A 26,203-nucleotide genomic window follows, 5' to 3' on the forward strand; every position below is an offset into this window, starting at 1 on the left:
ACAGTGGTCAACGTTATCTGCAGCAGCATGCTGTCCTGACTTCAAACCCCTGGCTTTTGTGTGACTGTCCACCTGCAGACAATGCCATTGACTGGCCATTCACTGCCTGTCCAGCCGGCAGCAATTGAGTGTACAACTGATTGGACCCATTGTCCACCCGTATCTGTCAATAGAGCCATGAGGGTTAACAGCCAATAGCAACTCACTGTGTAAATGGTCCAATTAATATCATACCAGTATGTGATGCATGCTATCATTTTAGCTATAGCAGGCTATGTGTTCATTTTGTATTGATACACATATATCAAATATGGCTAAGATGGCATGAAGGGAGTTGAGCACTAACGTGTGATGGCATGCAGCAAGCCCAGGGCACCCTGGCAACTTGGGTGTTGTGAAAATAAATCACTGTCACTCGTTTGAGATGAACAATTCTCACAAAAAGCCCTGGGGCTTGATGGCAATAAAAATTAAGGAGGCATATGTAGCCCATTAGAGTGAGCGATAAGCCTATTGTCAAACCTAAGGGGTCTCGTGTCCTTTTGATGTAGGCATGCGGCATCTGTAGATGTTTACTTGTGTGTATGTGACATTCTCCTTTGTGTGTCTGCGCGTGTGTCTGCAAGATCCAAAGAGGCCACTAAGAAATGTCTCTGCATCGTAAGAGTCCCTCCACCATTCATTGTGAATGCAGCTCCACTACGGGTTGCCTCATAGCTTCTAATTGCCATCCCCTTCACAGGCGATGCCTCTGTAAATATGATGGGCTCATTTGCTCCCAAAAAACAACCTAAACACCAGAGCCGTATTGCATGCCTGAGCAGACCGCTTCAGGTTTTCGCTAATCTGAGAACACGCAGATGGACTAGTTTTTGCCTGTCCGCCGATCGTCATCGTTTTGATTGAGGATGGCTCCTGTCTCCTCTTGGTCTTGTAGATTCACGGCAGCTCAATGTCTACTCTGGGCTACCTGGCTAGTAGCTAGGCATGCATGGTGGGAAACTAATAAACAAGGATTGGGGTTACAACAGCAGTGTTCAACAACAGAAAATGTAATTAATTTCTCCCCAGTGGTGTTCATGTGTGTGATTTATCATTCTGGAATCATCTTTGTCTTGAGTTTTGGCATTAAAACCTCAGTTACTCTAAACGTTAAAGTTCTACTGCAAAGACATTTGCCCATTGACAAAGACAATCCCACTGGGGTATGGTGCTTATTCATCGATTGCTGGCTTTCCATGATGCTACTTAATGATTTAATTCTGTCGTTGCTATTGCCTGTGCAAAAGGAGCTCCAGCTTCCAGACAGACACACACTGTTGATGTAGTGGACTTTGACTTCTTCCTCTTCCTCCTTGGCCTGGCCTCCAGACTCCTGGTGATAACATCCCCCCCAGCGAATATGGCAGGCTGGAGGGCAGCGAGACAAAGCCATGAGAGAGAAAATATGTAATCTGTTCCAAAAATCTTTCTCTCAGCCTGCCTGGCCTGCTATGTAAGACAGAGAAACAAAAGCTTTGGGTTTGTCAGTGGCACATCGTGCTCCATGATAAGGAATCAGTCTCGAAATGGGGACTGATTCCTCGATGCGAGGAGACTGATTCCTCGATGCGGCCGAATGACATTTTCTGACACTGGCACCTCTGGACACGTTGGCAGACAGATGTTGTCGGAAAATGGGAACTATATGGGGACTTTCACTGTTTGATTCTATTCCCACAAAAAAAGGTTTGACCAGATTCACACAAATTGCCTGTTCTGTCAGTTGATCATGCCTTCCTTTGGAAAAACAATCAATCAAACATACAGTATCTATTTTATGTTCATCTGTAACTATGATGTATGGAGAACACTTTCTCTCTCTCTCTTCCCATTGGTGTCTGTCTGCCCTCATGTCTTCAATTATTAATCGCTACGGTTACAGCATCCATATGCACTGGAGAGGTTGATTGGTCCATTGGCCCCATGTTTTATTCACCATCCATCTATCTCCATTCTGGGGCTGTAACCTCCACTGAGAAGATATTGAAGAAATCTGTCTCTCCCCAGCGTTTCAGTGAATTGACACCATGGGCGACTAGAGATGTGTGCTGGTGACTGAATGACTCACTCCTCTATTGTACTGTGAGATTATATGATTATACCTTTACTGATGTGCTGCCAGACTTCATGTGCTGACATCAGAGGTGTGAGTTTGGTGATGTTGGTGTAGGCTATATCAGTCTATCGCGGGTGTGCGATTATATGCGTAGGTCTACATACACCAAAATTTTTAGGTAATTGCAGATGGCTATGCACATGCAGCTTATGTTGCAGACTCGTAATACACACATTATCTCATCTGGTGACTTTATCCTGGTTGTCTTCTCCTTCAGCTTTGGTGGAGCCCTCTAGTGGTCGGAGGTTAAGACGTTGGATGTTACGCTACTACAAAAACAATCATTGTTTTGGTGGTTGTTTGAAAAACTAAAATGTTGGTCTTACCCTATCAAATTATTTGAAAGGAGGACGTGCATCATTCTGTAGGCTTGTAATCTACTATTCAATTTGCAGTGCAATATTGCTTTGATTTTGTTCTTGTAGATGTTAGCTTGAAATTTTGCCGTCAATAAAAAAACACAACATTCCCATCTCCAGTGAGAACCCAGCTATGTTGAACTTTGATAGCGAGCTACATACTGCATTTTACACCTGAAACACAGATTACCCTTCATATGCCCTTAGTATCTCTCCTGTAATAACACACATCTGATCTTTGAGATCCTTTACTCCCAGGGGCCTTTTAGAGTGATATTTAGTGACATAGCACTGTGAATGAGACACTTACCAATAAACTATCACAAGACCAGAGGCCATTTTCATTAAATACAGTATGTTGGTGAATTTGTATTTTTTGCACTATGCTAAATTATTCATGCGAGGAGAAGATGAAAATATTGTTTTCATTTGTCCTTGAATTTACATTCTGTGTAAGAGCTGTGTAAACTTGAGCAAAATGTAAATTAAAATGGGTATCGATGTTTCTTTATGGGGGACTTACAGTACTAGATATAACAAAGGTGTTATCAGTCAAGCTGTTATCCACTTATTTTTTTGCCTTCGTGTGACTGAACTGTTCATTGAAAGGATGGTTCAGTGGGTGGATGGAGAACAGCTCAGAAGAATTCATAAACCAGTCGGTGGTATTATGAACAGTTCTTTAGCAGCCCAGTAGGTGGTGGTATGATCACTGGCTTTTAGCTTCCCGAGTTAATGCACACCCCTTCCCTCAGTCCCATTTAATATGATAGGGTAATCAATTAGCTTTTTATGCTTTTGGCACAGGTTTCAGATTCAAATGAAGTCTCCTTCCAAGCTACAGTTCAGTTAGACAGGGGCTTAAACCATTAAAGCTGGAGTCCTTAATTCAAAATCAAATGTTATTTGTCACATGCGCTGAATACAACAGACCTTACAGTGAAATGTTAACTTACACGGCCTTAACAAACAATGCCGTTTTAAGAAAAATAAGTGTTGAGTAAAAAATAGATAATAAAAAATGTAAATAATTAAAGAGCAGCAGTAAAAATAACAGTAGCGAGTCTATATACAGAGGGTACCGGGTACATAGTCAATGTGCGGGGGCATCGGTTAGTCGAGGTAATTGAGGTAATATGTACGTGTAGGTATAGTTAAAGTGACTATGCATAGATAATAAACAGAGTAGCAGCAGCGTAAAAGAGGGGAGGGGACAATGCAAAGAGTCTGGGTAGCTATTTGATTAGCTGTTCAGGAGTCTTATGGCTTAGGGGGTAGAAGCTGGAAGCCTTTTGGACCTAGACTTAGCTCTACGGTACCGCTTGCCGTGCGGTAACAAAGTGATACCCCGTCTCTGTTTTGGTAAAAAAGCTGTGGGATGGGCCTGGAGAAATGTAACCAATCTCAAATTCATAGACAAAGCTATGGATGCAAGAACTGACCATCCAGGAGATCAGCATTAGAGTTTAAACCATGTGTTGATGCTATACAGTGTTAGTTAACGTTTACATTGTTTATAAACATTGGCGTTGAACAAGTTTATATTGTGTGTTCTGATGGGTACGACAGTTGAACTAAGCTCACGAGGCATTTATAAGTTATGTCATTCCTTTATAAGTCCCAAAATGTATGTCGCAACTAAGGATTCTAGCTTTATGTTACAATTAGGCACCGAAATGGAAGCTGCTATTAGTATATAGATTGAAGTTTCCACTTCCCTAATTGACTATGTTAATCTGTGGTGTTGTTGTCCCTGTAGCTTTCCATCGCACTTTCAGATGGACTGTTTCTCATTATTACCATGTGATGTGATCAATTCGTGCTCCCATGGGAAACAGTGTATTTATTAGTCCCGGGACAATAACGGCATCGACAATATTTTTTCATGGCAAAAATGTAAACACAAAGTGTTTGTGTGCTATAGCTTGGAAAATAAATACATGTGACTCTGGATGACAACATAATGATGTTTGTTTCCAACATTAGGGCTGTTTTCCTAAAGAAGTTAAATCCACTTTGTGTTTTGGTTCCTTGTCACGATACTGACGAGTATCGCAGTACTGATTTCGTCCCGGCCCTAGTATTTATGTAAATATACAACTGTCCCAGTAGCCAATAGTTGTGCTCTAACCCAATTTAAACCACTACTCCCAGAATGTTGCCTACTTTTCTTCATGCAATAATGCCAGCAAACTGTACTATGTGTTCATATGACTCACTAGCCTAGTGTCCATTGCAGATTGACCTAGTTTGTTGATTGTCCCTTTTGGGGTAATTTAATATTTACACTCAGTGTAGAAAGCATTAGGAACACCTCCCTAATATTGAGATGCAATCCACTTTGCCCTCAGAGCAGCCTCATTTCGTCAGGGCATGGACTCTACAAGTTGTCAAGCATTCCACAGGGATGCTGGCCCATGTTGACTCTAATGATTCCCACAGTTGTGTCAAGTTGGCTGGATGTCCTTTGGGTGATGGACCATTCTTCATACACACAGGGAACTGTTAAGCGTGAAAAACCCAGCAGCGTTGCAGTTCTTGACACACTTAAACCAGTGTGCCTGGCACCTACTACCATACCCCGTTCAAAGACACTTACATATTTTGTCTTGCCCATTCACCTTCTGAAAGGCACACATACACAATCCATATCTCAAGTCTTAAAAATCCTTCTTTAAATCGGTCTCCTCCCCTTCATTTACACTGATTGAAATGGATTTAATAAGTGCCATCAATAAGGGATCATAGCTTTCACCTGGTCAGTCTATGTCATGGAAAGAGCAGGTGTTCCTAATGTTTTGTACACTCAGTGTACGTACGCAGTGTGTGACGTGTGAGACTGTATCCTTTAGTACCACTGAAAAATAAGGGTAGGGTGGTAGAGAATCAAATGACCATAAATGTAATAAGAAACCTTAGCTGCTGGCTTAAGACCCGTAGCAACTACTACAGAATGTACGGTTACAACAAGGATGAGGCGGATGTCCAGGTTAAGGGGAGTTTAATTGAAGAATATGTCCACATTCACACACACATCTGACCACTCATGGTTCAGATAACTGAGAATCATGTCCAGTGAGAACTGACATAAACTATGTGGTTGTTTAGATGCACGCACAATTAAACATCAGACATACATGTACAGGGATTCAGTCCACAGGAGGAAAAGTACAGCAGGAGGGCAAACTGTGGAAGTGCTCATCAGGATGGGGAAAGCACGTTTCTGACCACACAGCGTGCTAGGGTCATAGACTAACTGAAACTGAAGTCCTGGGAATCAAGGCAACTGATGTGGTTGAAGGAGATGTGGTTATAAGTATTTGGCGTGACCTTGACCAATAAGACACTAACAAAAGTGGGGGACCTCTGAATAGGAGGCTAAGCTGCCCGACTAGAACTAACCATAAAGGATGGCTAGAATCAGCTGACTGAAGCTGGCCGTTTGGACTGAAGCTGGCCATTTTAACAACCACAGCTCCTCTCTCTACCTCCCTCCCTCTCGCTCTTTTATTCCCTCCTCTGCCTCTTTCCCGTCTCAGAGAGCGCTACTGTCAGAGGGAACATAGTTAATTCTCTCCTCATCCGTAGCGCTCACATACACACACACTCTCCCTTGACAGAGAGAGATACATAGATAAAGAGTGAAAGAGAAAAAGGCACACTTTAAACACTTCAGGAGCCACGTTATGTTTTTGGCACCCTTACACTATTCTCTTACTTCTTAGCAACTCTGTGGGACATTTCCTGTATGCCTCTAGCAGACTTTCTGGGACTCTAAGGTAGACGTCTTCTCCTCATCCACCGTTCAGCTTCCATCCCATTTGGGGAGTGAGCAGGCGTGTGGGTAGGCGCGACGGAGGTGGGGTGGGAGCGCGCGACGGAGGTGGAGAGGGCGCGGGGGAACTGGAGCAAAGGGGGCGCAGATCCCGAGCGTGAGGAGGCTGGGTCGGGGGCCGGAGCTGGGGCTGCTTGGTCTGGGCATGGTGGAGGCATGCTGAACGTGTTGTGGGAGACTGAGGGGCTGCAGGCGGTGGGAATCGTGGTGCTGGTGTGTGCCTCGCTCAAGCTGCTGCATCTGCTGGGACTCATCAACTTCTCAGAGGGTAAGAGACAGTGATGAACAGAAACAGAGATAGAAAGGAGAGCGAGACTGAGAGATGGAGAGCGAAGAGAGAGCGAGGGGCTGGGAATAGTTTGGGTGAGTTTGAATTGTAGTATATGCAAGAGTGATCTGTCCATTGGTGGTTCTCCTAACTTGATTATACTCTCTTGTAATTTGCTTGGATAAGTTCCTATATGTAACATGTTTTGTACTGTATTTGTAGTATATTGCTTTGGAAACATTGTCACTCCTTTCTTGCAAATAAGGCTTGAATTTGGAGTTGTGTCTTAGAGAGCAGTTTGTGAAACTGAGACTGGTGTTGCCAGCCAATATAAGAACAGGAATGGCAATACAGCACAGAGAGAGAGAGACGGGGTCAACTACTGTGTTAATTGAGGAGTTTCGGGAAGTGACTGAGGGATCGAGAACTCAGAAAGATGAGCTAGGAGGCGTACATGAAGGGAGCGTTAAGCGACACTGCATCAAAGGTAGCTGGGGAAGATATGGGTGCTGGAGGCTTAGGCAACTGAGAGACATTAAATAATCACCAATTGTGCTTTATATTGGCCTACAGGCCAAGTTAGATTTGTGCCACTTTAATTTAAGTCGTTCAGCATTTTAGGTTTCTTAAACCAGTGTTTCTCATCTCTAGTCCTAGAGTAGGGGGGAGTGGGGTAAGTTGAGCCAAAGGGTTAGTTGAGCCACCCCTTGTTTCTAAGAAACCATACACAAAATGTATAATTTAACCAAATATTTAGGAAGAGGTCATCCTTTCATGGAGTCTGTGAAGGAAGAAACCAAATGAATGTATTGTGTTAGAGGTTTTATGATGCTTGTATCTAAACCAAAGTAGATACTTTTAAGATGGTTTTATATATCAGTTGTGGTCTCTATACACCTCAATATGAGGTCCTAAACCTAGCATGAATGTGCATCCTTGTAGCTGTGTGGGCTAATATAGTCTAAATGTTTGCCTTTGGGTAAATTGAGCCAATGGTTATGGGGTAAGTTTAGCCAAAGGCAAGTTGAGTGTAATTGAAGGCATTATTGCTGGGATATGAGGTAACAACAGGGCCTGGCCTATGTTAAAAGTGTTTTTAAAAAGTGCAAGGGGTCTGTTAGGCGTAAAGCCTGTGTTAAAATATGCTTAGAGTGATTTAAAAAGGCAAAAAAGTGATTTGTGATTGTGTTGAATTTTGTTTGGGAAATAAAGATAGTTAGTGGTAATATTTCATTCAGTACAGAAATGTGTAGGCCCCTCAACAGACCTTGCCGCTATGCACAACTTACCCCATACACTGTGTAAGTTGTGCCAAGAGACCACTTTATTTGGACAAGTTATGTAATGTTTACATGAATTCTGATTGTTTCCAGGGATACACAACATCCTGAAATATATTTACCAAAAGTAATCACACCCCTTGACTTTTTTCCACATTTTGTTGTGTTATAAAGTGTGATTTAAAATGGATTTAATTGTCATTTTTTTGTCACTGATCTACAAAACACTAATATAGAGTACCAGTTAAAAGTTTGGACACTCCTACTCATTCAAGAGTTTTTCTTTATTTTTTACTATTTTCTACATTATAGAATAATAGTAAAAACATAAAAACTACGAAATAACACATATGGAATCATGTAGTAACCAAAAAAGTGTTTAGTTGGCTAAACTGTGTTGTCTTAAAGGATGAGACACAGCTTAAGGAACTTCGGCACAGTAGATCACCTGCTAGGTGTCGATGAACATCGGCAATCATCGGAAAGGAGCAGAAATTAAAGCCGATGTTTTGTGGTCAGAGGCAATAGGGCTGCCAGATGCTGCGGTTAAAGGTCCAATGCAGCTGTTTTTATCTCAATATCAAACAATTTCTGGGTAACAGTGAAGTACCGTCCTGTGATTGTTTTCAATTAAATGGTCAAAACTAAACAAAAATAGCTTCTTAGAAATGAGCAATTTCTCAAGCAACAATTTAGCTAGGACTGTCTGGGGTGGTTGAGTGGAGACGGGAAACCTGAAAATTAGTTGTTATTGGCAGAGAGGTTTGGAACGCTCCAATTTACCGCCTGGAGATGTCACCAGTCAGGCCAAAACTCCATCCATCCCACCAAAACAGGCTGAAATTTCAGCCAGCCTTTTCAAATAGCTCCTACACCAAAAGGGCATTATCATTTTCACAATTTCGTAGGATTATTCCAACCTCATAGTTCGGAAAATCACGTTTTTGACTGCACTGGGCTTTTAACAGTTTGTCTGCACTGTCTGAGACTGACTTTAAGACCCACTACACCCTTGTATTTGTATTTATTATGGATCCCCATTAGCTGCAGCCAAGGTAGCAGCTACTCTTTCTGTGGTCTAGCTAAATTAACGCAGTTATACCATTTTTTAAACATTACAAAGCATTCACAACAGATTTCACAACACATTAAGTGTGTGATCTCAGGCCCCTACTCTACTACCACATATCTACAGCACAAAATCCATGTGTGTACGTGTGTTTATAGTGCGTATCTTATCGTGTGTTTGTATGCAGGTGTCTGTGCCTATGTTTGTGTTGCTTCACAGTCCCCGCTGTTCCATAAGGTGTACTTTTTCTTCTTCTTGTGTGGATAGGATAGCTAATTGAAAGCCTGAGCTGTAATCAGTCAGTGAGAGCCCCTCTACCTACTATCTGACTGATTGGCTGCTGACACTTAACCCCTATCCTCCTGCTGGTTCTCCAGGACATCTGAGAATCAGACTGCTGTGGTCATGATGACCCAGACCTGTACACACACACACACACACACACACACACACACACACACACACACACACACACACACACTCCAACCCATTAGTGCATAGTGCTGATCAAGGCCTCCCAGGTACAGACAGTACCAGTATGTCAGGGGAAGATAAATATTTCTCGGCCCTGGTGACACAGACCTTTGTTAGTTTTTTTTACATGAGAGCAGAACACCGTCAATTTAAAACCCTGTGTCAGCAATTAGGGTAGAGAACATGGAGTGTTTTAGCAGATAACCATCTCACATGGCCTTTCTCTTGTCTCTCATTTGGCTGACAGAGTGACTTCTAATAGTGTTCTTGAAGGTGTTTCTCATACAAAGTTGCAACTCTGTTGTCATTTGCTTTGCCTCAAGGACAATAGATTTACAGGCAATCTATCTCAGCGACACAGTAACACATGCAAATTGGTTTTCAATTAACCTAGTACCAGGATAAATGAGGATTCATAAAAATAAATAAATAATAATATAGGTGATCAAATACTTATGTCATGCAATAAAATGCAAATGAATTACTTAAAAATCATACAATGTGATTTTCTGGATTTTTGATATGATACAAATTACAGACCTCTACATGCTTTGTAAGTAGGAAAACCTGCAAAATCGTCAGTGTATCAAATACTTGTTCTCCCCACTGTATATACACACACACACACACACATGTTAGACCATCTGTTTCTGGTTGGGTAGAATTTCCCAACATCCAATGTCTACAATGTCTGAAGAGTGGATAAACCTAATTTAGCTAGGATTCACATTTATGGCTTTTTTTACACTCTGCCAGTAGTAGTTTGACAGTGTATCTGGAGCCAACATCTAATCCCATCAATCACAAGGACCTTTAGTCTGCAGACTGAATGACAGTCTTACTCATATCATTGTCATTCAGCGTTCTGAGGGTCACGACAGAAAAAAATAAACATGGCTTCTTGACATTTGTATTTATTTGCTAGCCTTTCGTTTCTTACGTAAAACTGTGCATGTTCTCTCTGCAGTTGGTTTTGGAGGCTGGGTTCTGAAAGAGGTCTGTGGCAGAGATGCTGCCTGGCCTTGGGCTTTCAGCAGAGTTCACTAGTTGGTTTGCTTGCCCTTTGTTTTCAATTTAACAGTTTTAGACTTGCAGTTAGAGCTACTTGTACTCCCTGTTTTTGACAGTTTGATGTTGTGGTGTGTATGACAGTAGCCCGCCACTGAGAATACATTTATTAAGGGTAATTCTGAAACTACAGTTGAAGTCGGAAGTTTACATACACTTAGTTTGGAGTCATTAAAACTAGTTTTTCAACCATTCCACAAATTTCTTGTTAACAAACTAAAGTTTTGGCAAGTCGGTTAGGACATCTACTTTGTGCATGAGACAAGTCATTTTTCCAACAATTGTTTACAGACAGATTATTTCACTTATAATTCACAGTATCATAATTCCAGTGGGTCAGAAGTTTACATACACTAAGTTGACTGTGCCTTTAAACAGCTTGAAAAATTCTAGAAAATGATGTCATGGCTTTAGAAGCTTCTGATAGGCTAATTGACATCATTTGAGTCAATTGGATGTGTACCTGTGGATGTATTTCAAGGCCTCCCTTCAAACTCAGTGCCTCTTTGCTTGACAACATGGGAAAATCTAAATAAATCAGCCAAGACCTCAGATTCTTTTTTTTAGACCTCCACAAGTCTGGTTCATCCTTCGGAGCAATTTCCAAACGCCTGAAGGTACCATGTTCATCTGTACAAACAATAGTACGCAACTATAAACACCATGGGACCACACAGCCGTCATACCGCTCAGGAAGGAGACACATTCTGTCTCCTAGAGATGAACGTACTTTGGTGCGAAAAGTGCAAATCAATCCCAGAACAACAGCAAAGGACCTTGTGAAGATGCTGGAGGAAACAGGTACAAAAATATCTATATCCACAGTAAAACAAGTCCTAAATCGACATAACCTGAAAGGCCGCTCAGCAAGGAAGAAGCCACTGCTCCAAAACCTCCATAAAAAAGCCAGACTATGGTTTGCAACTGCACATGGGGACAAAGATCGTACTTTTTGGAGAAATGTCCTCTGGTCTGATGAAACAAAAATATAACTGTTAGGCCAAAATGACCATTGTTATGTTTGGAGGAAAAAGGGGGAGGCTTGCAGGCCGAAGAACACCATCCCAACCGTGAAGTACGGGGGTGGCAGCATCATGTTATGGGGGTGCTTTGCTGCAGGAGGGACTAGTGCACTTCACAAAATAGATGACATCATGAGGAAAGAAAATGATGTGAATATATTGAAGCAACATCTCAAGACATCAGTCATGAAGTTAAAGCTTGGTCACAAATGGGTCATCCAAATGGACAATGACCCCAAGCATACTTCCAAAGTCGTGGCAAAATGGCTTAAGGACAACAAAGTCAAGGTATTGGAGTGGCCATCACAAAGCCCTGACCTCAAACCTATAGAAAATGTGTGGGCAGAACTGAAAAAGCGTGTGCGAGCAAGGAGGCCTACAAACCTGACTCAGTTACACCAGCTATGTCAGGAGGAATGGGCCAAAATTCACCCAACAAATTGTGGGAAGCTTGTGGAAGGCAACCCGAAACGTTTGACCCAAGTTAAACAATATAAAGACCCAAGTTAAACAATATAAAGGCAATGCTACCAAATACTAATTGAGTGTATGTAAACTTCTGACCCACTGTGAATGTGATGAAAGAAATAAAAGCTGAAATAAATCATTCTCTCTACTATTATTCTGACATTTCACATTCTTAAAATAAAGTGGTGATCCTAACTGACTTAAGACAGGGAATTTTACTCGGATTAAATGTCAGGAATTGTGAAAAACTGAGTTTAGATGTATTTGGCTAAGGTGTATGTAAACTTCCGACTTCAACTGTATATGAGAATTCACAGGGTATTCTTGGTTGAATGTAGTACAATGTGTACTGTGTAGTCTGTAAGGATAGGTATGTGGGTGTAACTCACATATGTGGCATGCGGTTTTGTGTTGTTTTGACAAATTTATCAAAGGGAAGTGGCCATGTCAGCTAAGTATCATTTTACTGCCTTAATAAACAAATTAGGCACATTTGGGCAGTCTTGATACAACATTTTGAAAAGAAATGCAATGGTTCATTGGATCAGTCTGAAACTTTGCACATACACTGATGCCATCTAGTGGTGAAAATCTAAATTGCACATGGGCTGGAATAATACATTATGGCCTTTCTCTTGCATTTCAAAGATGATGGTACAAAAAAATACAAAATAACCATTGGTTTTTTCTTTGTATTATATTTTACCAGATCTATTGTGTTATATTCTACTACATTCCTTCCACAATTCCATAAACTTCAAAGTGTTTCCTTTCAAATGGTACCAATAATATGCATATCCTTGCTTCAGGGCCTGAACTACAGGCAGTTAGATTTGGGTATGTCATTTTAGGCGAAAATTGGAAAAAAATGAGCTAATCTTGAAGAGGTTTTAAGCATTGTTGTGGTACTCGAGTCCAGAAGTCAGACTTGAGTCCGTATCAAGTCCCGATTTTGATTACTTTTAACTCAACTTTGACCTGACCATTGGTGACTCGACCTGTTGGTGACTCGACCTGTTGGTGACTCGGACCATTGGTGACATATATTTGCACTTGGACTGGATAGGCTACTATGATAAGAAGAATATTAGCAGCACTGGTTGCGCAGAGCAGCGAGGGTTTTGTTCTCTAGCAGTGGGAAGGACGTGCCACACCCGGCACACAGCCTACATCCGCTAGTGAGCTGCGGCGTTCCCCGTAACCACCAGTCACCACTCTAATATTTAGCTTTGCCTGGTTAAGAAACACAAATGGCTTTACGAAAGTTTTGAGTTGAATAGTAAAACATCAGTCTACAGTTCCTTGCAAAAGTATTCATCCCCCTTGGCGTTTTTCCTATTTGCATTACAACCTGTCATTTAAATGGATTTTGATTTCATGTAATGGACATAGACAAAATTGTCCAAATTGGTGAAGTGAAATGAAAAAAAATGTAAAACGAAAAGGTGGTGCGTGCATACGAAGCCCCTAAATAAGATCTGGTGCAACCAATTGCCCTCAGAAGTAACAGAAGTAACATAATTAGTTAGATTGCACACAGGTGGACTTTATTTAAGTGTCTAATGAGTTGTCACATGATCTCAGTGTATATATACACCTGTTTTTAAAGGCCCCGGAGTCTACAACACCAATAAGCAAGTGGCACCACCAAGCAAGTGGTACCATGAAGACCAAGGAGCCCTCCTAACAGGTCAGGGACAAAGTTGGGGAGAAGTACAGATCAGGGTTGAGTTATAAAAAATATCAGAAACTTTGAACATCCCACGGAGCACCATTAAATCCATTATAAAAAATATAATATGGCACCACAACAAACCTGCCAAGAGAGGGCCACCCAACAAAGCTCACGGACCAGTCAAGGAGGGCATTAATCAGATAGGCAACAAAGAGACCAAAGATAACCCTGAAGGAGCTGCAAAGCTCCACAGCAGAGATTGGAGTAGCTTTCCATAGGACCACTTTAAGCCGTACACTCCACAGAGCTGGGCTTTACGGAACAGTGGCCAGAAAATAGCCATTGCTTAAAGAAAATATCAATCAATCAATCAATTTTATTTTATATAGCCCTTCGTACATCAGCTAATATCTCGAAGTGCTGTACAGAAACCCAGCCTAAAACCCCAAACAGCTAGTAATGCAGGTGTAGAAGCACGGTGGCTAGGAAAAACTCCCTAGAAAGGCCAAAACCTAGGAAGAAACCTAGAGAGGAACCAGGCTATGAGGGGTGGCCAGTCCTCTTCTGGCTGTGCCGGGTGGAGATTATAACAGAACTATGCCAAGATGTTCAAAAATGTTCATAAGTGACAAGCATGGTCAAATAATAATCATGAATAATTTTCAGTTGGCTTTTCATAGCTGATCATTAAGAGTTGAAAAACAACAGGTCTGGGACAGGTGGCGGTTCCATAACCGCAGGCAGAACAGCTGAAACTGGAATAGCAGCAAGGCCAGGCGGACTGGGGACAGCAAGGAGTCACCATGGGCGGCAGTCCCGACGCATGGTCCTAGGGCCCAGGTCCTCCGAGAGAAAGAAAGAGAGAAGGAGAAAATTAGAGAGAGCCAAGATTTTCAAAATGTTCATAAATGACAAGCATGGTCAAATAATAATCAGGAATAAATCTGTTGGCTTTTCATAGCCGATCATTAAGAGTTGAAAACAGCAGGTCTGGGACAGGTAGGGGTTTCGTAACCGCAGGCAGAACAGTTGAAACTGGAATAGCAGCAAGGCCAGGCGGACTGGGGACAGCAAGGTGTCAGCATGCCCGGTAGTCCTGACGTATGGTCCTAGGGCTCAGGTTCTCAGAGAGAAAGAGAGAACGAGAGAATTAGAGAGAGCATACTTAAATTCACACAGGACACTGGATAAGACAGGAGAAGTACTCCAGGTATAACCAACTGACCCTAGCCCCCCGACACATAAACTACTGCAGCATAAATACTGGCGGCTGAGACAGGAGAAAATAATAAGCAAACACGTTTGGTGTTTGCCAAAATGCATGTGGGAGACTCCCCAAACATATGGAAGAAGGTACTCTGGTCAGATGAGACTAAAATTGAGCTTTTTGACCATCAAGGAAAACGCTATGTCTCGCGCAAACCCAACACCTCTCATCACCCCGAGAACACCACATCCCCACAGTGAAGCATGGTGGTGGCAGCATCATGCTGTGGGAATGTTTTTCATCAGCAGGGACTGGGAAACTGGTCAGAATTGAAGGAATGATGGATCGTGCTAAATACAGGGAAATTCTTGAGGGAAACCTGTTTGTCTTCCAGAGATTTAAGCTGGGACGGAGGTTCACCTTCCAGCAGGACAATGATCCTAAGCATACTGCTAAAGCAACACTCGAGTGGTTTAAGGGGAAACATTTAAATGTCTTGGCATGGCCTCAATCCAATTGGTATGACTTAAAGATTGCTGTACCTCAGCAGAACCCATCCAACTTGAAGGAGCTGGAGCAGTTTTGCCTTGAAGAATTAGCAAAAGTCCCAGTGGCTATATGTGCCAAGCTTATAGAGACATACTCCAAGAGACTTGCAGCTGTAATTGCTGCATATGTGGCTCTACAGAGTATTGACTTTGTGGGGGGGTGAATAGCTATGCATCTTCAAAGTGGTAGGCATGTTGTGTAAATCAAGGGATACAAACCCCCCAAAAAATCTATTTTAATTCCAGGTTGTAAGCCAACAAAATTGGGAAAATGCTTTCATAAGCCACTGTAGCTATTTGTCTCTCTCTCCCCTTGAGTATAGAAAAGTAGGCTGTCTTTGCATTTGTCTTTTCGCTTTACCCTCCGAATTTCCGCCCTGTATCCAATAACCAGGTTCTGACAAGTCTCCCTTTACTTTTCACTTTGAAATAAAAAACCTACACAAATATCAGTGGGTGAGTACCAACCAAAATAAAGTAGCTGAAAGACTGTTACAATTTATTTAATAGCCAATTCCGTCTAGAGACCATTCATCCCCTTCAACATCATTACTGATTTGACATTTGACAACTATTGAACATTATATTAAAATTAAATGTGTGAGCCTGTGTGTATTACTTATTTGTTTCATAGGCTATTGCATTTTACACGCAATTATGACCATTGTGCAATGAGGAAAATCTTTGCGCAACTTCAATGCTCACACGAAAATCTTACCGCCAGCCAGCCACTAGTTGTTGCTGGGCAGATTTCTTTGACCAAATCCGAGCCAAATCAATAGAGGTGTGAATTTAGCAACAGCCAAGCATCGAGCCGTCAAGCCGGCAATACGAGCGAGCAACAAAACACCATTAACCAAAATACCAAATATGTCTAAAGAACCCCGGATCATTTGTTTTGCTCTTCAAAGGTTTTCAGCAGATGGTGCAGTGTGGCACAATCTCAAATATGGAACAGAAAGAAAATAAGAAAAGCCTGGAACCACGTTCAACTTAAAACCTCAGACCCAGTCACGGTGACTCAGACTTGAGCACTTGGACCTGAGGGGTATACTACGAAACAAGCTAGACCTACTCAGGATTTTAGCTTCCCACTCCAACCCAGGCTTCATCCATACTATGTCGGTGTATATCGCATAGCCAAAGGGACTTGTGACCAACTCGGACTCGAGCACAGGGGACTTGGGATTCGACTCGGATATGGTTTAGTGACTCGACTACAACACTGGCCATAAGTAGTACTGTCACGTTCCTGACCTGTTTTCTGTTAATTTTGTATGTGTTTAGTTGGTCAGGGCGTGAGTTGGGGTGGGCATTCTATGTTTTGTGTTTCTATGTTTAGGTTAGTGGTAATTAGCCTTATATGGTTCTCAATCAGGGACAGGTGTTTGACGTTTCCTCTGATTGAGAACCATATAAAGGTAGGCTGTTCACACTGTTTGTTTGTGGGTGATTGTCTTCCGTGTCTGTGTATGTTGCACCATACGGGACTGTTTCGGTTTGTTCGTTCGTTTGTTGTAGTCTGTACCTGTTCGTGCGTTCTTCGTGTTATATGTAAGTTCTCATGTTTTAGGTCAGTCTACGTTCGTTTGTTATTTTGTAGTTTGTTGAAGTGTTTTCGGGTTTCGTCTTTTCTTTAATAAACTTCATTATGTCAAATTATCACGCTGCGCTTTGGTCCAATCCCTACTCCTCCTCTTCTTCCGCAAAATTGGTTGTGTCTTGACACTTTCTTTAATGCTGTCATTCTCATTTAAAGCAAGTCTAAAAAGCTGTAGATCTGTTCTATGTGAGCTATTTCTATGCTTCCCATTCTTAAGATTCGGTTTTGAACACCAGCTTCAAACAGCTGAAAATGCATTACTTTTGGTTATGGAAAATATATTTCTCTGCGGTTTATTTGGTACAATGATTCTCTACACAATGACTGTTTGTTTTATCACATAAACAGAAATTACACAACCAATTATACTTTTTTTATCAGAAAATGGTGCCTCAATTTCTGCATATTTCACGTTAAATAAAGGAGAAATGTTGTTTTTTACTACCACCATAAAGTCCCTACTTTTCTGTAAGAGGAAACACTCATGACATCTGTTACGTGCAAGGTAATACTTTAACGGAGTAAAGAGAAGGATATTGCTTTTTTTCAAAACAAAAACAGGTCAAAGACTCTCCCTCTTTATAACAAGATCCTTATTCAATATCGTGAACAGGATGAAAATCGACTGCAACAATTACCCTATTTTAACCCACTATTTTAGAAATGCCTGTAAACATTGCTAGAGTGATTGACACAACCTTTCCTGGGGCGATCTGACCAATGGTCCCCTCAAGTGTCTTTAGCCCTCATCACTGAGAAGGGCGTGGGATGGAAACTTACCGAAACGGTCAGCAACCCTGATGATCAGTACTGATAAACGTTTCCCAGATAATCAATTCTGACAGGGGGAGAGTGACGAACAGTGATGAGATGAAGGCAGATTTTCAAGTCGTAGGATGTTAAATGATCTTTGTTTCAGAGCAGTAGGAGAAAACAGGAATATATCTCTATAATGCCAAGGAATTCAGGCTGACCATGTATGTCACACAGTGGTTGAGGTGTTGGAGTGTGCTTCTTAGAGTTACCATGACATTATTGAATTAAAAACCTCTGTGGAAATAAAAAAGCTTTTGTGGCCCATGTCACAGACTGCAAAATACTTATGACATGAAAATGTTCGTCTTGAAGAAATGTATTAAACAGTATATTGTTTTCCTCTTGAACCTATTCCATCATTGTTTGAGGAGCTTTGAAGCCGATTGCCTGAGGTGTGAAGTAACCCATCCGTTATTTATTATTCAATCAAGACGATACAGGGAATATGCTCAATCAGCACTTTCATGAGTTTAATTAGCTCGCTAAATGAAAAAGAATATCCCCCTAAAAAAGTGTTTTCCATAATTTTTCTGAGAGCGTAGGTGCTGTGATATATTTTGGGCTCCCGAGTGGCGCAGCGGTCTAAAGCACTGCATCTCAGTGCAAGAGATTACACTACAGTCCCTGGTTTGAATCCAGGCTGAATCACATCCGGCCGTGATTGGGAGTCTCATAGGGTGGTTCACAATTGTCCCGGTTTGGCTGGTGGGGTAGGCCTTCATTGTAAATAAGAATTTGTTCTTAACTGACTTGCTGAGTTAAAAAATGTTAAATAAATAAAAATTATGTAAAAGTTAATCACAGATAGTCTACATGATCAAAGGTATGTGGACACCTGCTCGTCAAACATGTCATTTCAAAATCATGGGCATTAATATGGAGTTGGTCCCCCCTTTGCTGTTATAACAGCCTCCACTCTTCTGGGAAGGCTTTCCACTAGATGTTGGAACACAGCCATGAGCATTAGTGAGGTCGGGCGCTGGTGTTGATCGATTAGGCCTGGCTCACAGTTGGCGTTCCAATTCATCTCAATGGGGTTGAGGTCAGGGCTCTGTGCAGGCCAGTCAAGTTCTTCCACACCGATCTAGACAAACTATTGTATGGACCTCGCTTTGTGCACATTGTCATACTGAAACAGGAAGGGCCTTCCCCAAACTGTTGCTACAAAGTTAGAAGCACAGAATCGTCTGGAATGTCATTGTATTCTGTAACGTTAACATTTCCCTTCACTGGAACTAAGGGGCCTAGCCCGAACCATGAAAAACAGCCCCAGACCATTATTCCTCCTCCACCAAACTTTGCAGTTGGCACTATCGGGCAGGTACAGTAGCGTTCTCCTGGCATCCGCCAAACCTAAATTCGTCCGTTGGACTGCCAGATGGTGAAGCATGATTCATCACTTCAGAGAACGCGTTTCCACTGCTCTCGAGCTTTACACCACTCGAACCGACACTTGGCATTGCGCATGGTGTACTTAGGATTGTGTGCTGCTGCTCGGCCATGGAAAACCCATTTCTTGGATCTCCTGACAACCATCAGCCACACAAAGACAGGTTTATAATTTGCCTTAAGCCTGATACAATAGCCCAACCGTAACAAAGGAATTTGCAGTTTTATTGGATTGGATAAATTACAAAGTGGCTTGCGTCATCTGGAGATAGGCGACGCTGAGGTACAACAATACCATGGAGCTTTGTTTCACAGTATCAAAAAATGGGAATGCTCACAACTAGATTGCTATCAGAGAAATCTCTTTACCCTTTTTCATGGAATTCTGCAGTGGCTTAGAAGTTTGCATCCCGGAATCGCCTCTTCACTGTTGATATTGCAACTGCACATGGGGACAAAGATCGTACTTTTAGGAGAAATGTCCTCTGGTCTGATGAAACAAAAATAGAACTGTTTGGCCATAATGACCATCGTCATGTTTGGAGGAAAAAGGGGGAGGCTTGCAAGCCGAAGAACACGATCCAAACTGTGAAGCACGGGGGTGGCAGCACCATGTTGTGGCGGTGCTTTGCTGCGGGAGGGACTAGTGCACTTCACAAAATAGATGGCATCATGAGGAAAGAAAATTATGTGGATATATTGAAGCAACATCTCAAGACATCAGTCAGGAAGTTAAAGCTTGGTCGCAAATGGGTCTTCCAAATGGACAATGACCCCAAGCATACTTCCAAAGTTGTGGCAAAATGGCTTAAGGACAACAAAGTCAAGGTATTGGAGTGGCCATCACAAAGCCCTGACCTCAATCCCATAGAACATTTGTGGGCAGAACTGAAAAAGCATGTACGAGCAAGGAGGCCTACAAACCTTACTCAGTTACACCAGCTCTGTCGGGAGGAATGGGACAAAATTAACCCAACTTATTGTGGGAAGCTTGTGGAAGGCAACCCGAAACGTTTGACCCAAGTTAAACAATATAAAGGCAATGCTACCAAATACTAATTGAGTGTATGTAAACTTCTGACCCACTGAGAATGTGATGAAAGAAATAAAAGCTGAAATAAATCATTCTCTCTACTATTATTCTGACATTTCACATTCTTAAAATGAAGTGGTGATCCTAACTGACCTAAAACAGGGAATTTTTACTAGGATTAAATGTCAGGAATAGTGAAAAACTGAGTTTAAATGTATTTGGCTAAGGTGTATGTAAACTTCCGACTTCAACTGTATTTATACATGTGTTTGTCTCAGAATTGATCCCTTGTGGAACAGTTACAGGGAAAATTGTGTTTTTATTCAATGTCTGATGGAAACACTTCCTGCTGACAGACTACTGCAAATAACACTCTAGATTACTGCACATTTCTAAAAAAACGCCTCAACCCTCTGATGGTCTGTCATTACCCCAAATGCCCCATCCTAAAACCTCGCTCCGAAGTGCAGTCAGTCACTGGCTATAATAGCAAAGGACAGCAATTTATGTGATGTCTATCTCAGTTTAAGAAGGGAGAAAAAAACAGCTCTGGAACGACTTGAGTATTTCAAGTGTTCTAAGATAAGAACACAGTTTCGTCTGGTGCAGCCTCTAAACAACGGTCTGTATCTTGTCTGGAAAAGTTGTATATTGGAGAGCTTCAATGCACAAACAAAACATTGCTTACAGTTCATGAACTAAGCCAAATTTGTTAAGCAAATATCCTGTTATGTCTAAGATCTTGGTGATCACAGCATTTTGTTGACCAGTTATGTCTTTTCGTATGTAATGGTCCCCTATTTCACGTCAGTGAACGCTAATGATAAAGCCCAGTTTTGCTCTGATTCACCATCTGTGCTTCATTAGTGACTAACACTGTTTTGGGACATCTTCCCAGGCAACATGGGAAATAGTTGAAACACAGTTTGACTGTTAGCCTAACGCCCACTGGTCTCTATCTCTGCCACCACAGTTTAGGCTACTTCAGCTGGAATGGGCCTCGTGCTGACCTCTAAAGCAATGAATTTAAACTGTGGCAAAGATGTGCATTTCCGGGGACCTCAGTCATGCCATGAACTTTCTCAAGCCGTCGATCTAATTAATGATGTTGTTTTTAAATTGCTTCGTTTTTGTTGTGCTTGACAGCGCTTTCAGATTTCTTCATGTAATCAATAGCGCTATAAAAGTTGAATAAATGATTTATAGACCAAAAGGACTGATAGTTCTGACATTCAGGAAATGTCATAAGTTGTCAGAATCCTGTACATTGCTTTAATAACCAAGGCAATTGCATGGACAGTTGGGCCCAGTGGTAGAGAAAATGAGTTGCCAATGTGGCCGGGGTTAACGGAAATATATTTAACTAAAATATAAACGCAACCTGTAAAGTGTTGGTCCCGTGTTTCATGAGCTGAAATAAAAGATCTCAGAAATGTTTCATATTGTATGTAACATTTTTATTTCTCAAATTTTTGGTACAAATTTGTTTGCATCCCTGTTAGTGAGCATTTGTCCTTTGCCAAGATAATCCATCAACCTGACAGGTGTGGAATATCAAGAAGCTGATTAAACAGCATGATCATTACACAGATGCAACTTGTGCTGAGGACAATTAAAGGCCACTCTAAAATGGGCAGTTTTGTCACACAACAGACAACAGATGTTTTGAAGGAGCATGCAATTGGCATTCTGACTGCAGTAATGTCCACCAGAGCTGTTGCCAGAGAATTGAATGTTAATTTCTCTACCATAAGCTGCCTCCGATGTAGCTTTAGAGAATTTAGAAGTATGTCCAACCGGCTTCACAACCACAAACGATGTGTAACCATGCCAGCCCAGGACCTCCACACCCGGTTTCTTCACCTGTGCACCAGCCACCCAGACAGCTGATGAAACTGCACAACCAAAGAATTTCTGCACAAGCTGTCAGAAACCGTCTCAGGTAAGCTCATCTGCATGCTCGTCGTCCTCACCAGGGTCTTTGACCTGACTGCAGTTTGGCGTCGTAACCGACTTCAGTGGGCAAATGCTCACCTTCGATGGCCACTGGTACGCTCTGCACGAATGAAACCCGGTTTCAACTGTACTGGCCAGATGGCAGACATCATGTATGGCATCGTGTGGGCGAGCGGTTTGCTAATGTCAACATTGCTGGTGGTGAGGTTATGGTATGGGAAGGCATAAGCTACGGACAATGAACGCAATTGCATTTTATCAATGTGAATTTGAATGCAAAGCTACCGTGACGAGATCCTGAGGCCCATTGTTGTGCCATTCATCCGCCGCCATCACCTCATGTTTCAGCATGATGGCACGGAGACATGTCGCAAGGATTGGTACACAATTCCTGGAAGCTGACATGTTCTTCCATGACCTGCAGACATGTCACCCATTGAGCATGTTTGGCAGCGTGTTCCAGTTCCTGCCAATATCCAGCAACGTCTCACAGCCATTGAAGAGGAGTGGGACAACATTCCACAGGCCACAATCAACAGCATGATCAACTCTATGCAAAGGAGATTTGTCGTGCTGCATCAGGCAAGTGGTGGTCACACCAGATACTGACTGGTTTTGTGATCCCCTACTTTTTTTTAAGGTGTCTGTGACCAAAAGATGCATATCTGTATTCCCAGTCATGTGAAATCCATAGATTAGAGCCTAATTTATTTATTTCAATTGACTGTAAAATCTTAAAATTGTTGCATGTTGTGTTTATATTTTTGTTCAGTGTATATTCAATGACCTGCCTTCCTATCCAAAGCCATTCCACTGCCATCCTCACAGCCAGCAACATCGAACTAGAGGCTGCTGTTTTATTAAATAACAGCAATGACATCATTCTCTCTCAGACTCCAATCTTAAAGCCTATTTATGTTTGAGACCGCAAATAGGAACGAATGGCTGCTTTTATTTGTTTCTATGGCCATTTTCCATGGCGTATGTGTGAGATAAAATGAGCCTTTCCCATTAGGTGGTCAAGAGTGTGGTTGAAATACCCATCTTCTATCGACTTTGTACATCGGACACAACACAAATGAAGAAAAGTCATTTGAGAGACGCATTGTTTGGCAGGGGTTGTATTGTATTCTACTGTCCTGCTACCATTTGTGTTGGATCATTTGCAAATATTTGTATCTGTGAGAGGTCCAAGGGGAATGTATTACTCCTCAGGAAACGTAAACTGTGTCTGGGTTTCAGAATATGTCCCAAGGGCACGTCAGTTTACTCCTTTTGAAAATCTCCCTTCCTTCAGGCTAGACCTGGGATGCCAACACACACACAGAAGATCCAGTGGTTGTCAGTGGAGGTGGTATTTTTCTGGCACTGAGCATTTGCATGCCATCTCCAAAAAACGAGACTTAAAAAGGTTAATATTCAGATTGACAGTGGAGACGATGCCAAATAGATTCCCTCCTTTCCTCATGTTGTAAAGGCAAATGCCTCCTTTTGAGTTGTAAGTTTGCCATGCCTCAACTAAGCTGTATGTGGCCTCATGTACTTCTTCACCATTCTATAAGGAAAGTGGCCTCATTGTATGCGTGTGATCTTTTACTGTCTGCTACCCGGCAGAGAGACTCTTGCCTCATCAGATAAATCAGCTTGGCATTCTGAAGGTATGCTGTCCGTGTTTATGCTGTTCACTCACCTGCTTCGCTGAGCAGTGACAGCAGCGCTCTGATGTTCCCTGATAACAATAATGGCACATGTGTGTGTGTTTGGGGGGGGCTGATTTATAGTCTTGCCTCTAAAATGTTCTAGGGCCAGGCTCAGTGTAAGTGTGTCCACTGTTGCGCCCAGAATTGTTTGGCAGGTGGAGATGACAGGAAGTGGTATTCTGGACTAGTACCACATGATTGTCTCCAATTGAAAACACAAAACCCCACCAGTTGTCTGCCTGTGAGAGACATCTCCATCCCGTTGGGACTCACCAGCAGCATTTCTCCATCTGACTGAGAGGCAGGCATTTGCAATATTAATGGATGCAACAGTTGAACATTACTTCACGGCTTGCCTCGGTGCCTATGTGGGTTGAAATTATTTCAAGCCTCCACCAGATTTGGCTTCGCTCCCAATCACCATCATTTTGATGTCATTAAGCCTTACCTGACATGTTTTTGTCTCTTCTGAGTCTGAAAAAAGTGATATGGAAAGTTAGCGAGGCTCATCCCCAAACATGAGCAGATGTGCTTCTGAGTGGCTCATTACGAAGCCGCCGTAACAGCTGTCTATCGGCGGGCGATCAGATCCGGCTCTCCAAAATCTCAGGCATGTTCTGGGAGAAGAAAGTGCGCCTGTGATGTCGGTGCCACGGCAAGAGAGCAGGTCAAACTGATCTCACGCCGGCCTCCTCCACGTGATTGTTGCAACACCTATCAAATCCACCACTGGCCAGTCTGCAGGACTCTCTCGTTTGAATTCAACTCCCTCTCTCGCTGTGTAAATTCACTTCAATACCTTCTGCCAAGGGATAGTCGGTAGTTCATCCTCATTTCAACTCGGAATAAACATGGGGATTGTTGTTTAAAGCACATGACGACTGACTGCCTCTCGGAAAGTATTATAGTAAACAAATGCTCCCACCACCATGACACAGCAAATAATGGAACTTGGATTGCAAATTGAAATGCATAGTAGTTCCTGATATTGTGTTAGATTGCTCTCCCTGTCAGACACACATACTGTATATATTATTTATTTATTTTATTAATCTCCCATGACAATTAATATGAACATGCCACATATCTACAGTTGAAGTCGGAAGTTTACATACACCTTAGCCAAATACATTTAAACTCAGTTTTTCACAATTCCTGTGTAATCCGAGTAAAATCCGAGTAAAATTCCCTGTCTTAAGTCAGTTAGGATCACCACTTTATTTTAAGAATGTGAAACGTCAGAATAATAGTAGAGAATGATTTATTTCAGCTTTTATTTCTTTCATCACATTCTCAGTGGGTCAGAAGTTTGCATACACTCAATTAGTATTTGGTAGCATTGCCTTTAAATGGTTTAACTTGGGTCAGATGTTTCGGGTAGCGTTCCACAAGCTTCCCACAATTTGTTGGGTGAATTTTGGCCCATTCCTCCTGACATAGCTGGTGTAACTGAGTCAGGTTTGTAGGCCTCCTTGCTCGCACACGCTTTTTCAGTTCTGCCCACACATTTTCTATAGGTTTGAGGTCAGGGCTTTGTGATGGCCACTCCAATACCTTGACTTTGTTGTCCTTAAGCCATTTTGCCACAACTTTGGAAGTATGCTTGGGGTCCTTGTCCATTTGGATGACCCATTTGTTATCAAGCTTTAACTTCCTGACTGATGTCTTGAGATGTTGCTTCAATATATTCACATCATTTTCTTTCCTCATGATGCCATCTATTTTGTGAAGTGCACTAGTCCCTCCTGCAGCAAAGCACCCCCATAACATGATGCTGCCACCCCCGTACTTCACGGTTGAGATGGTGTTCTTCGGCCTGCAAGCCTCCCCCTTTTTCCTCCACACATAACAATGGTCATTTTGGCCAAACAGTTATATTTCATCAGACCAGAGGACATTTCTCCAAAAAGTACGATATTTGTCCCATTGTGCAGTTGCAAACCATAGTCTGGCTTTTTTATGGCGGTTTTGGAGCAGTGGCTTCTTCCTTGCTGAGCGGCCTTTCAGGTTATGTCGATATTGGACTCGTTTTACTGTGGCTATAGATACTTTTGTACCTGTTTCCTCCAACATCTTCACAGGGTCCTTTGCTGTTGTGCTGGGATTGATTTGCACTTTTCGCACCAAAGTACATTCATCTCTAGGTGACAGAACACATCTCTTTCCTGAGCGGTGTGACGGCTGCGTGGTCCCATGGTGTTTATACTTGCGTACTGTTGTTTGTACAGATGAACATGGTACCTTCAGGCGTTTGGAAATTGTTCCCAAGTATGAA

At 42.1% G+C, this 26,203-nt stretch overlaps 1 protein-coding gene across 3 annotated transcripts in view; it reads left to right on the top strand.

Moving 5' to 3' along the window:
• LOC120049234 (Kv channel-interacting protein 4-like) overlaps positions 1 to 26,203 on the top strand; it is a 182,568-nt gene that overhangs the window by 119,249 nt on the left and 37,116 nt on the right. Inside the window, exon 1 of one of the 3 annotated variants that reach the window (XM_038995469.1) lies at positions 6,509 to 6,620. The exons of the other annotated variants lie outside the window; for them this stretch is intronic. Coding sequence (XP_038851397.1) covers positions 6,509 to 6,620 — 112 coding nt within the window. Of the gene's footprint in view, positions 1 to 6,508; positions 6,621 to 26,203 lie in introns of those variants that run through there. 3 annotated transcript variants of the gene reach the window in all.

This window comes from Salvelinus namaycush, chromosome 6, assembly GCF_016432855.1.
Source record: "Salvelinus namaycush isolate Seneca chromosome 6, SaNama_1.0, whole genome shotgun sequence".
Classification (NCBI taxonomy): Eukaryota; Metazoa; Chordata; class Actinopteri; order Salmoniformes; family Salmonidae; genus Salvelinus; species Salvelinus namaycush.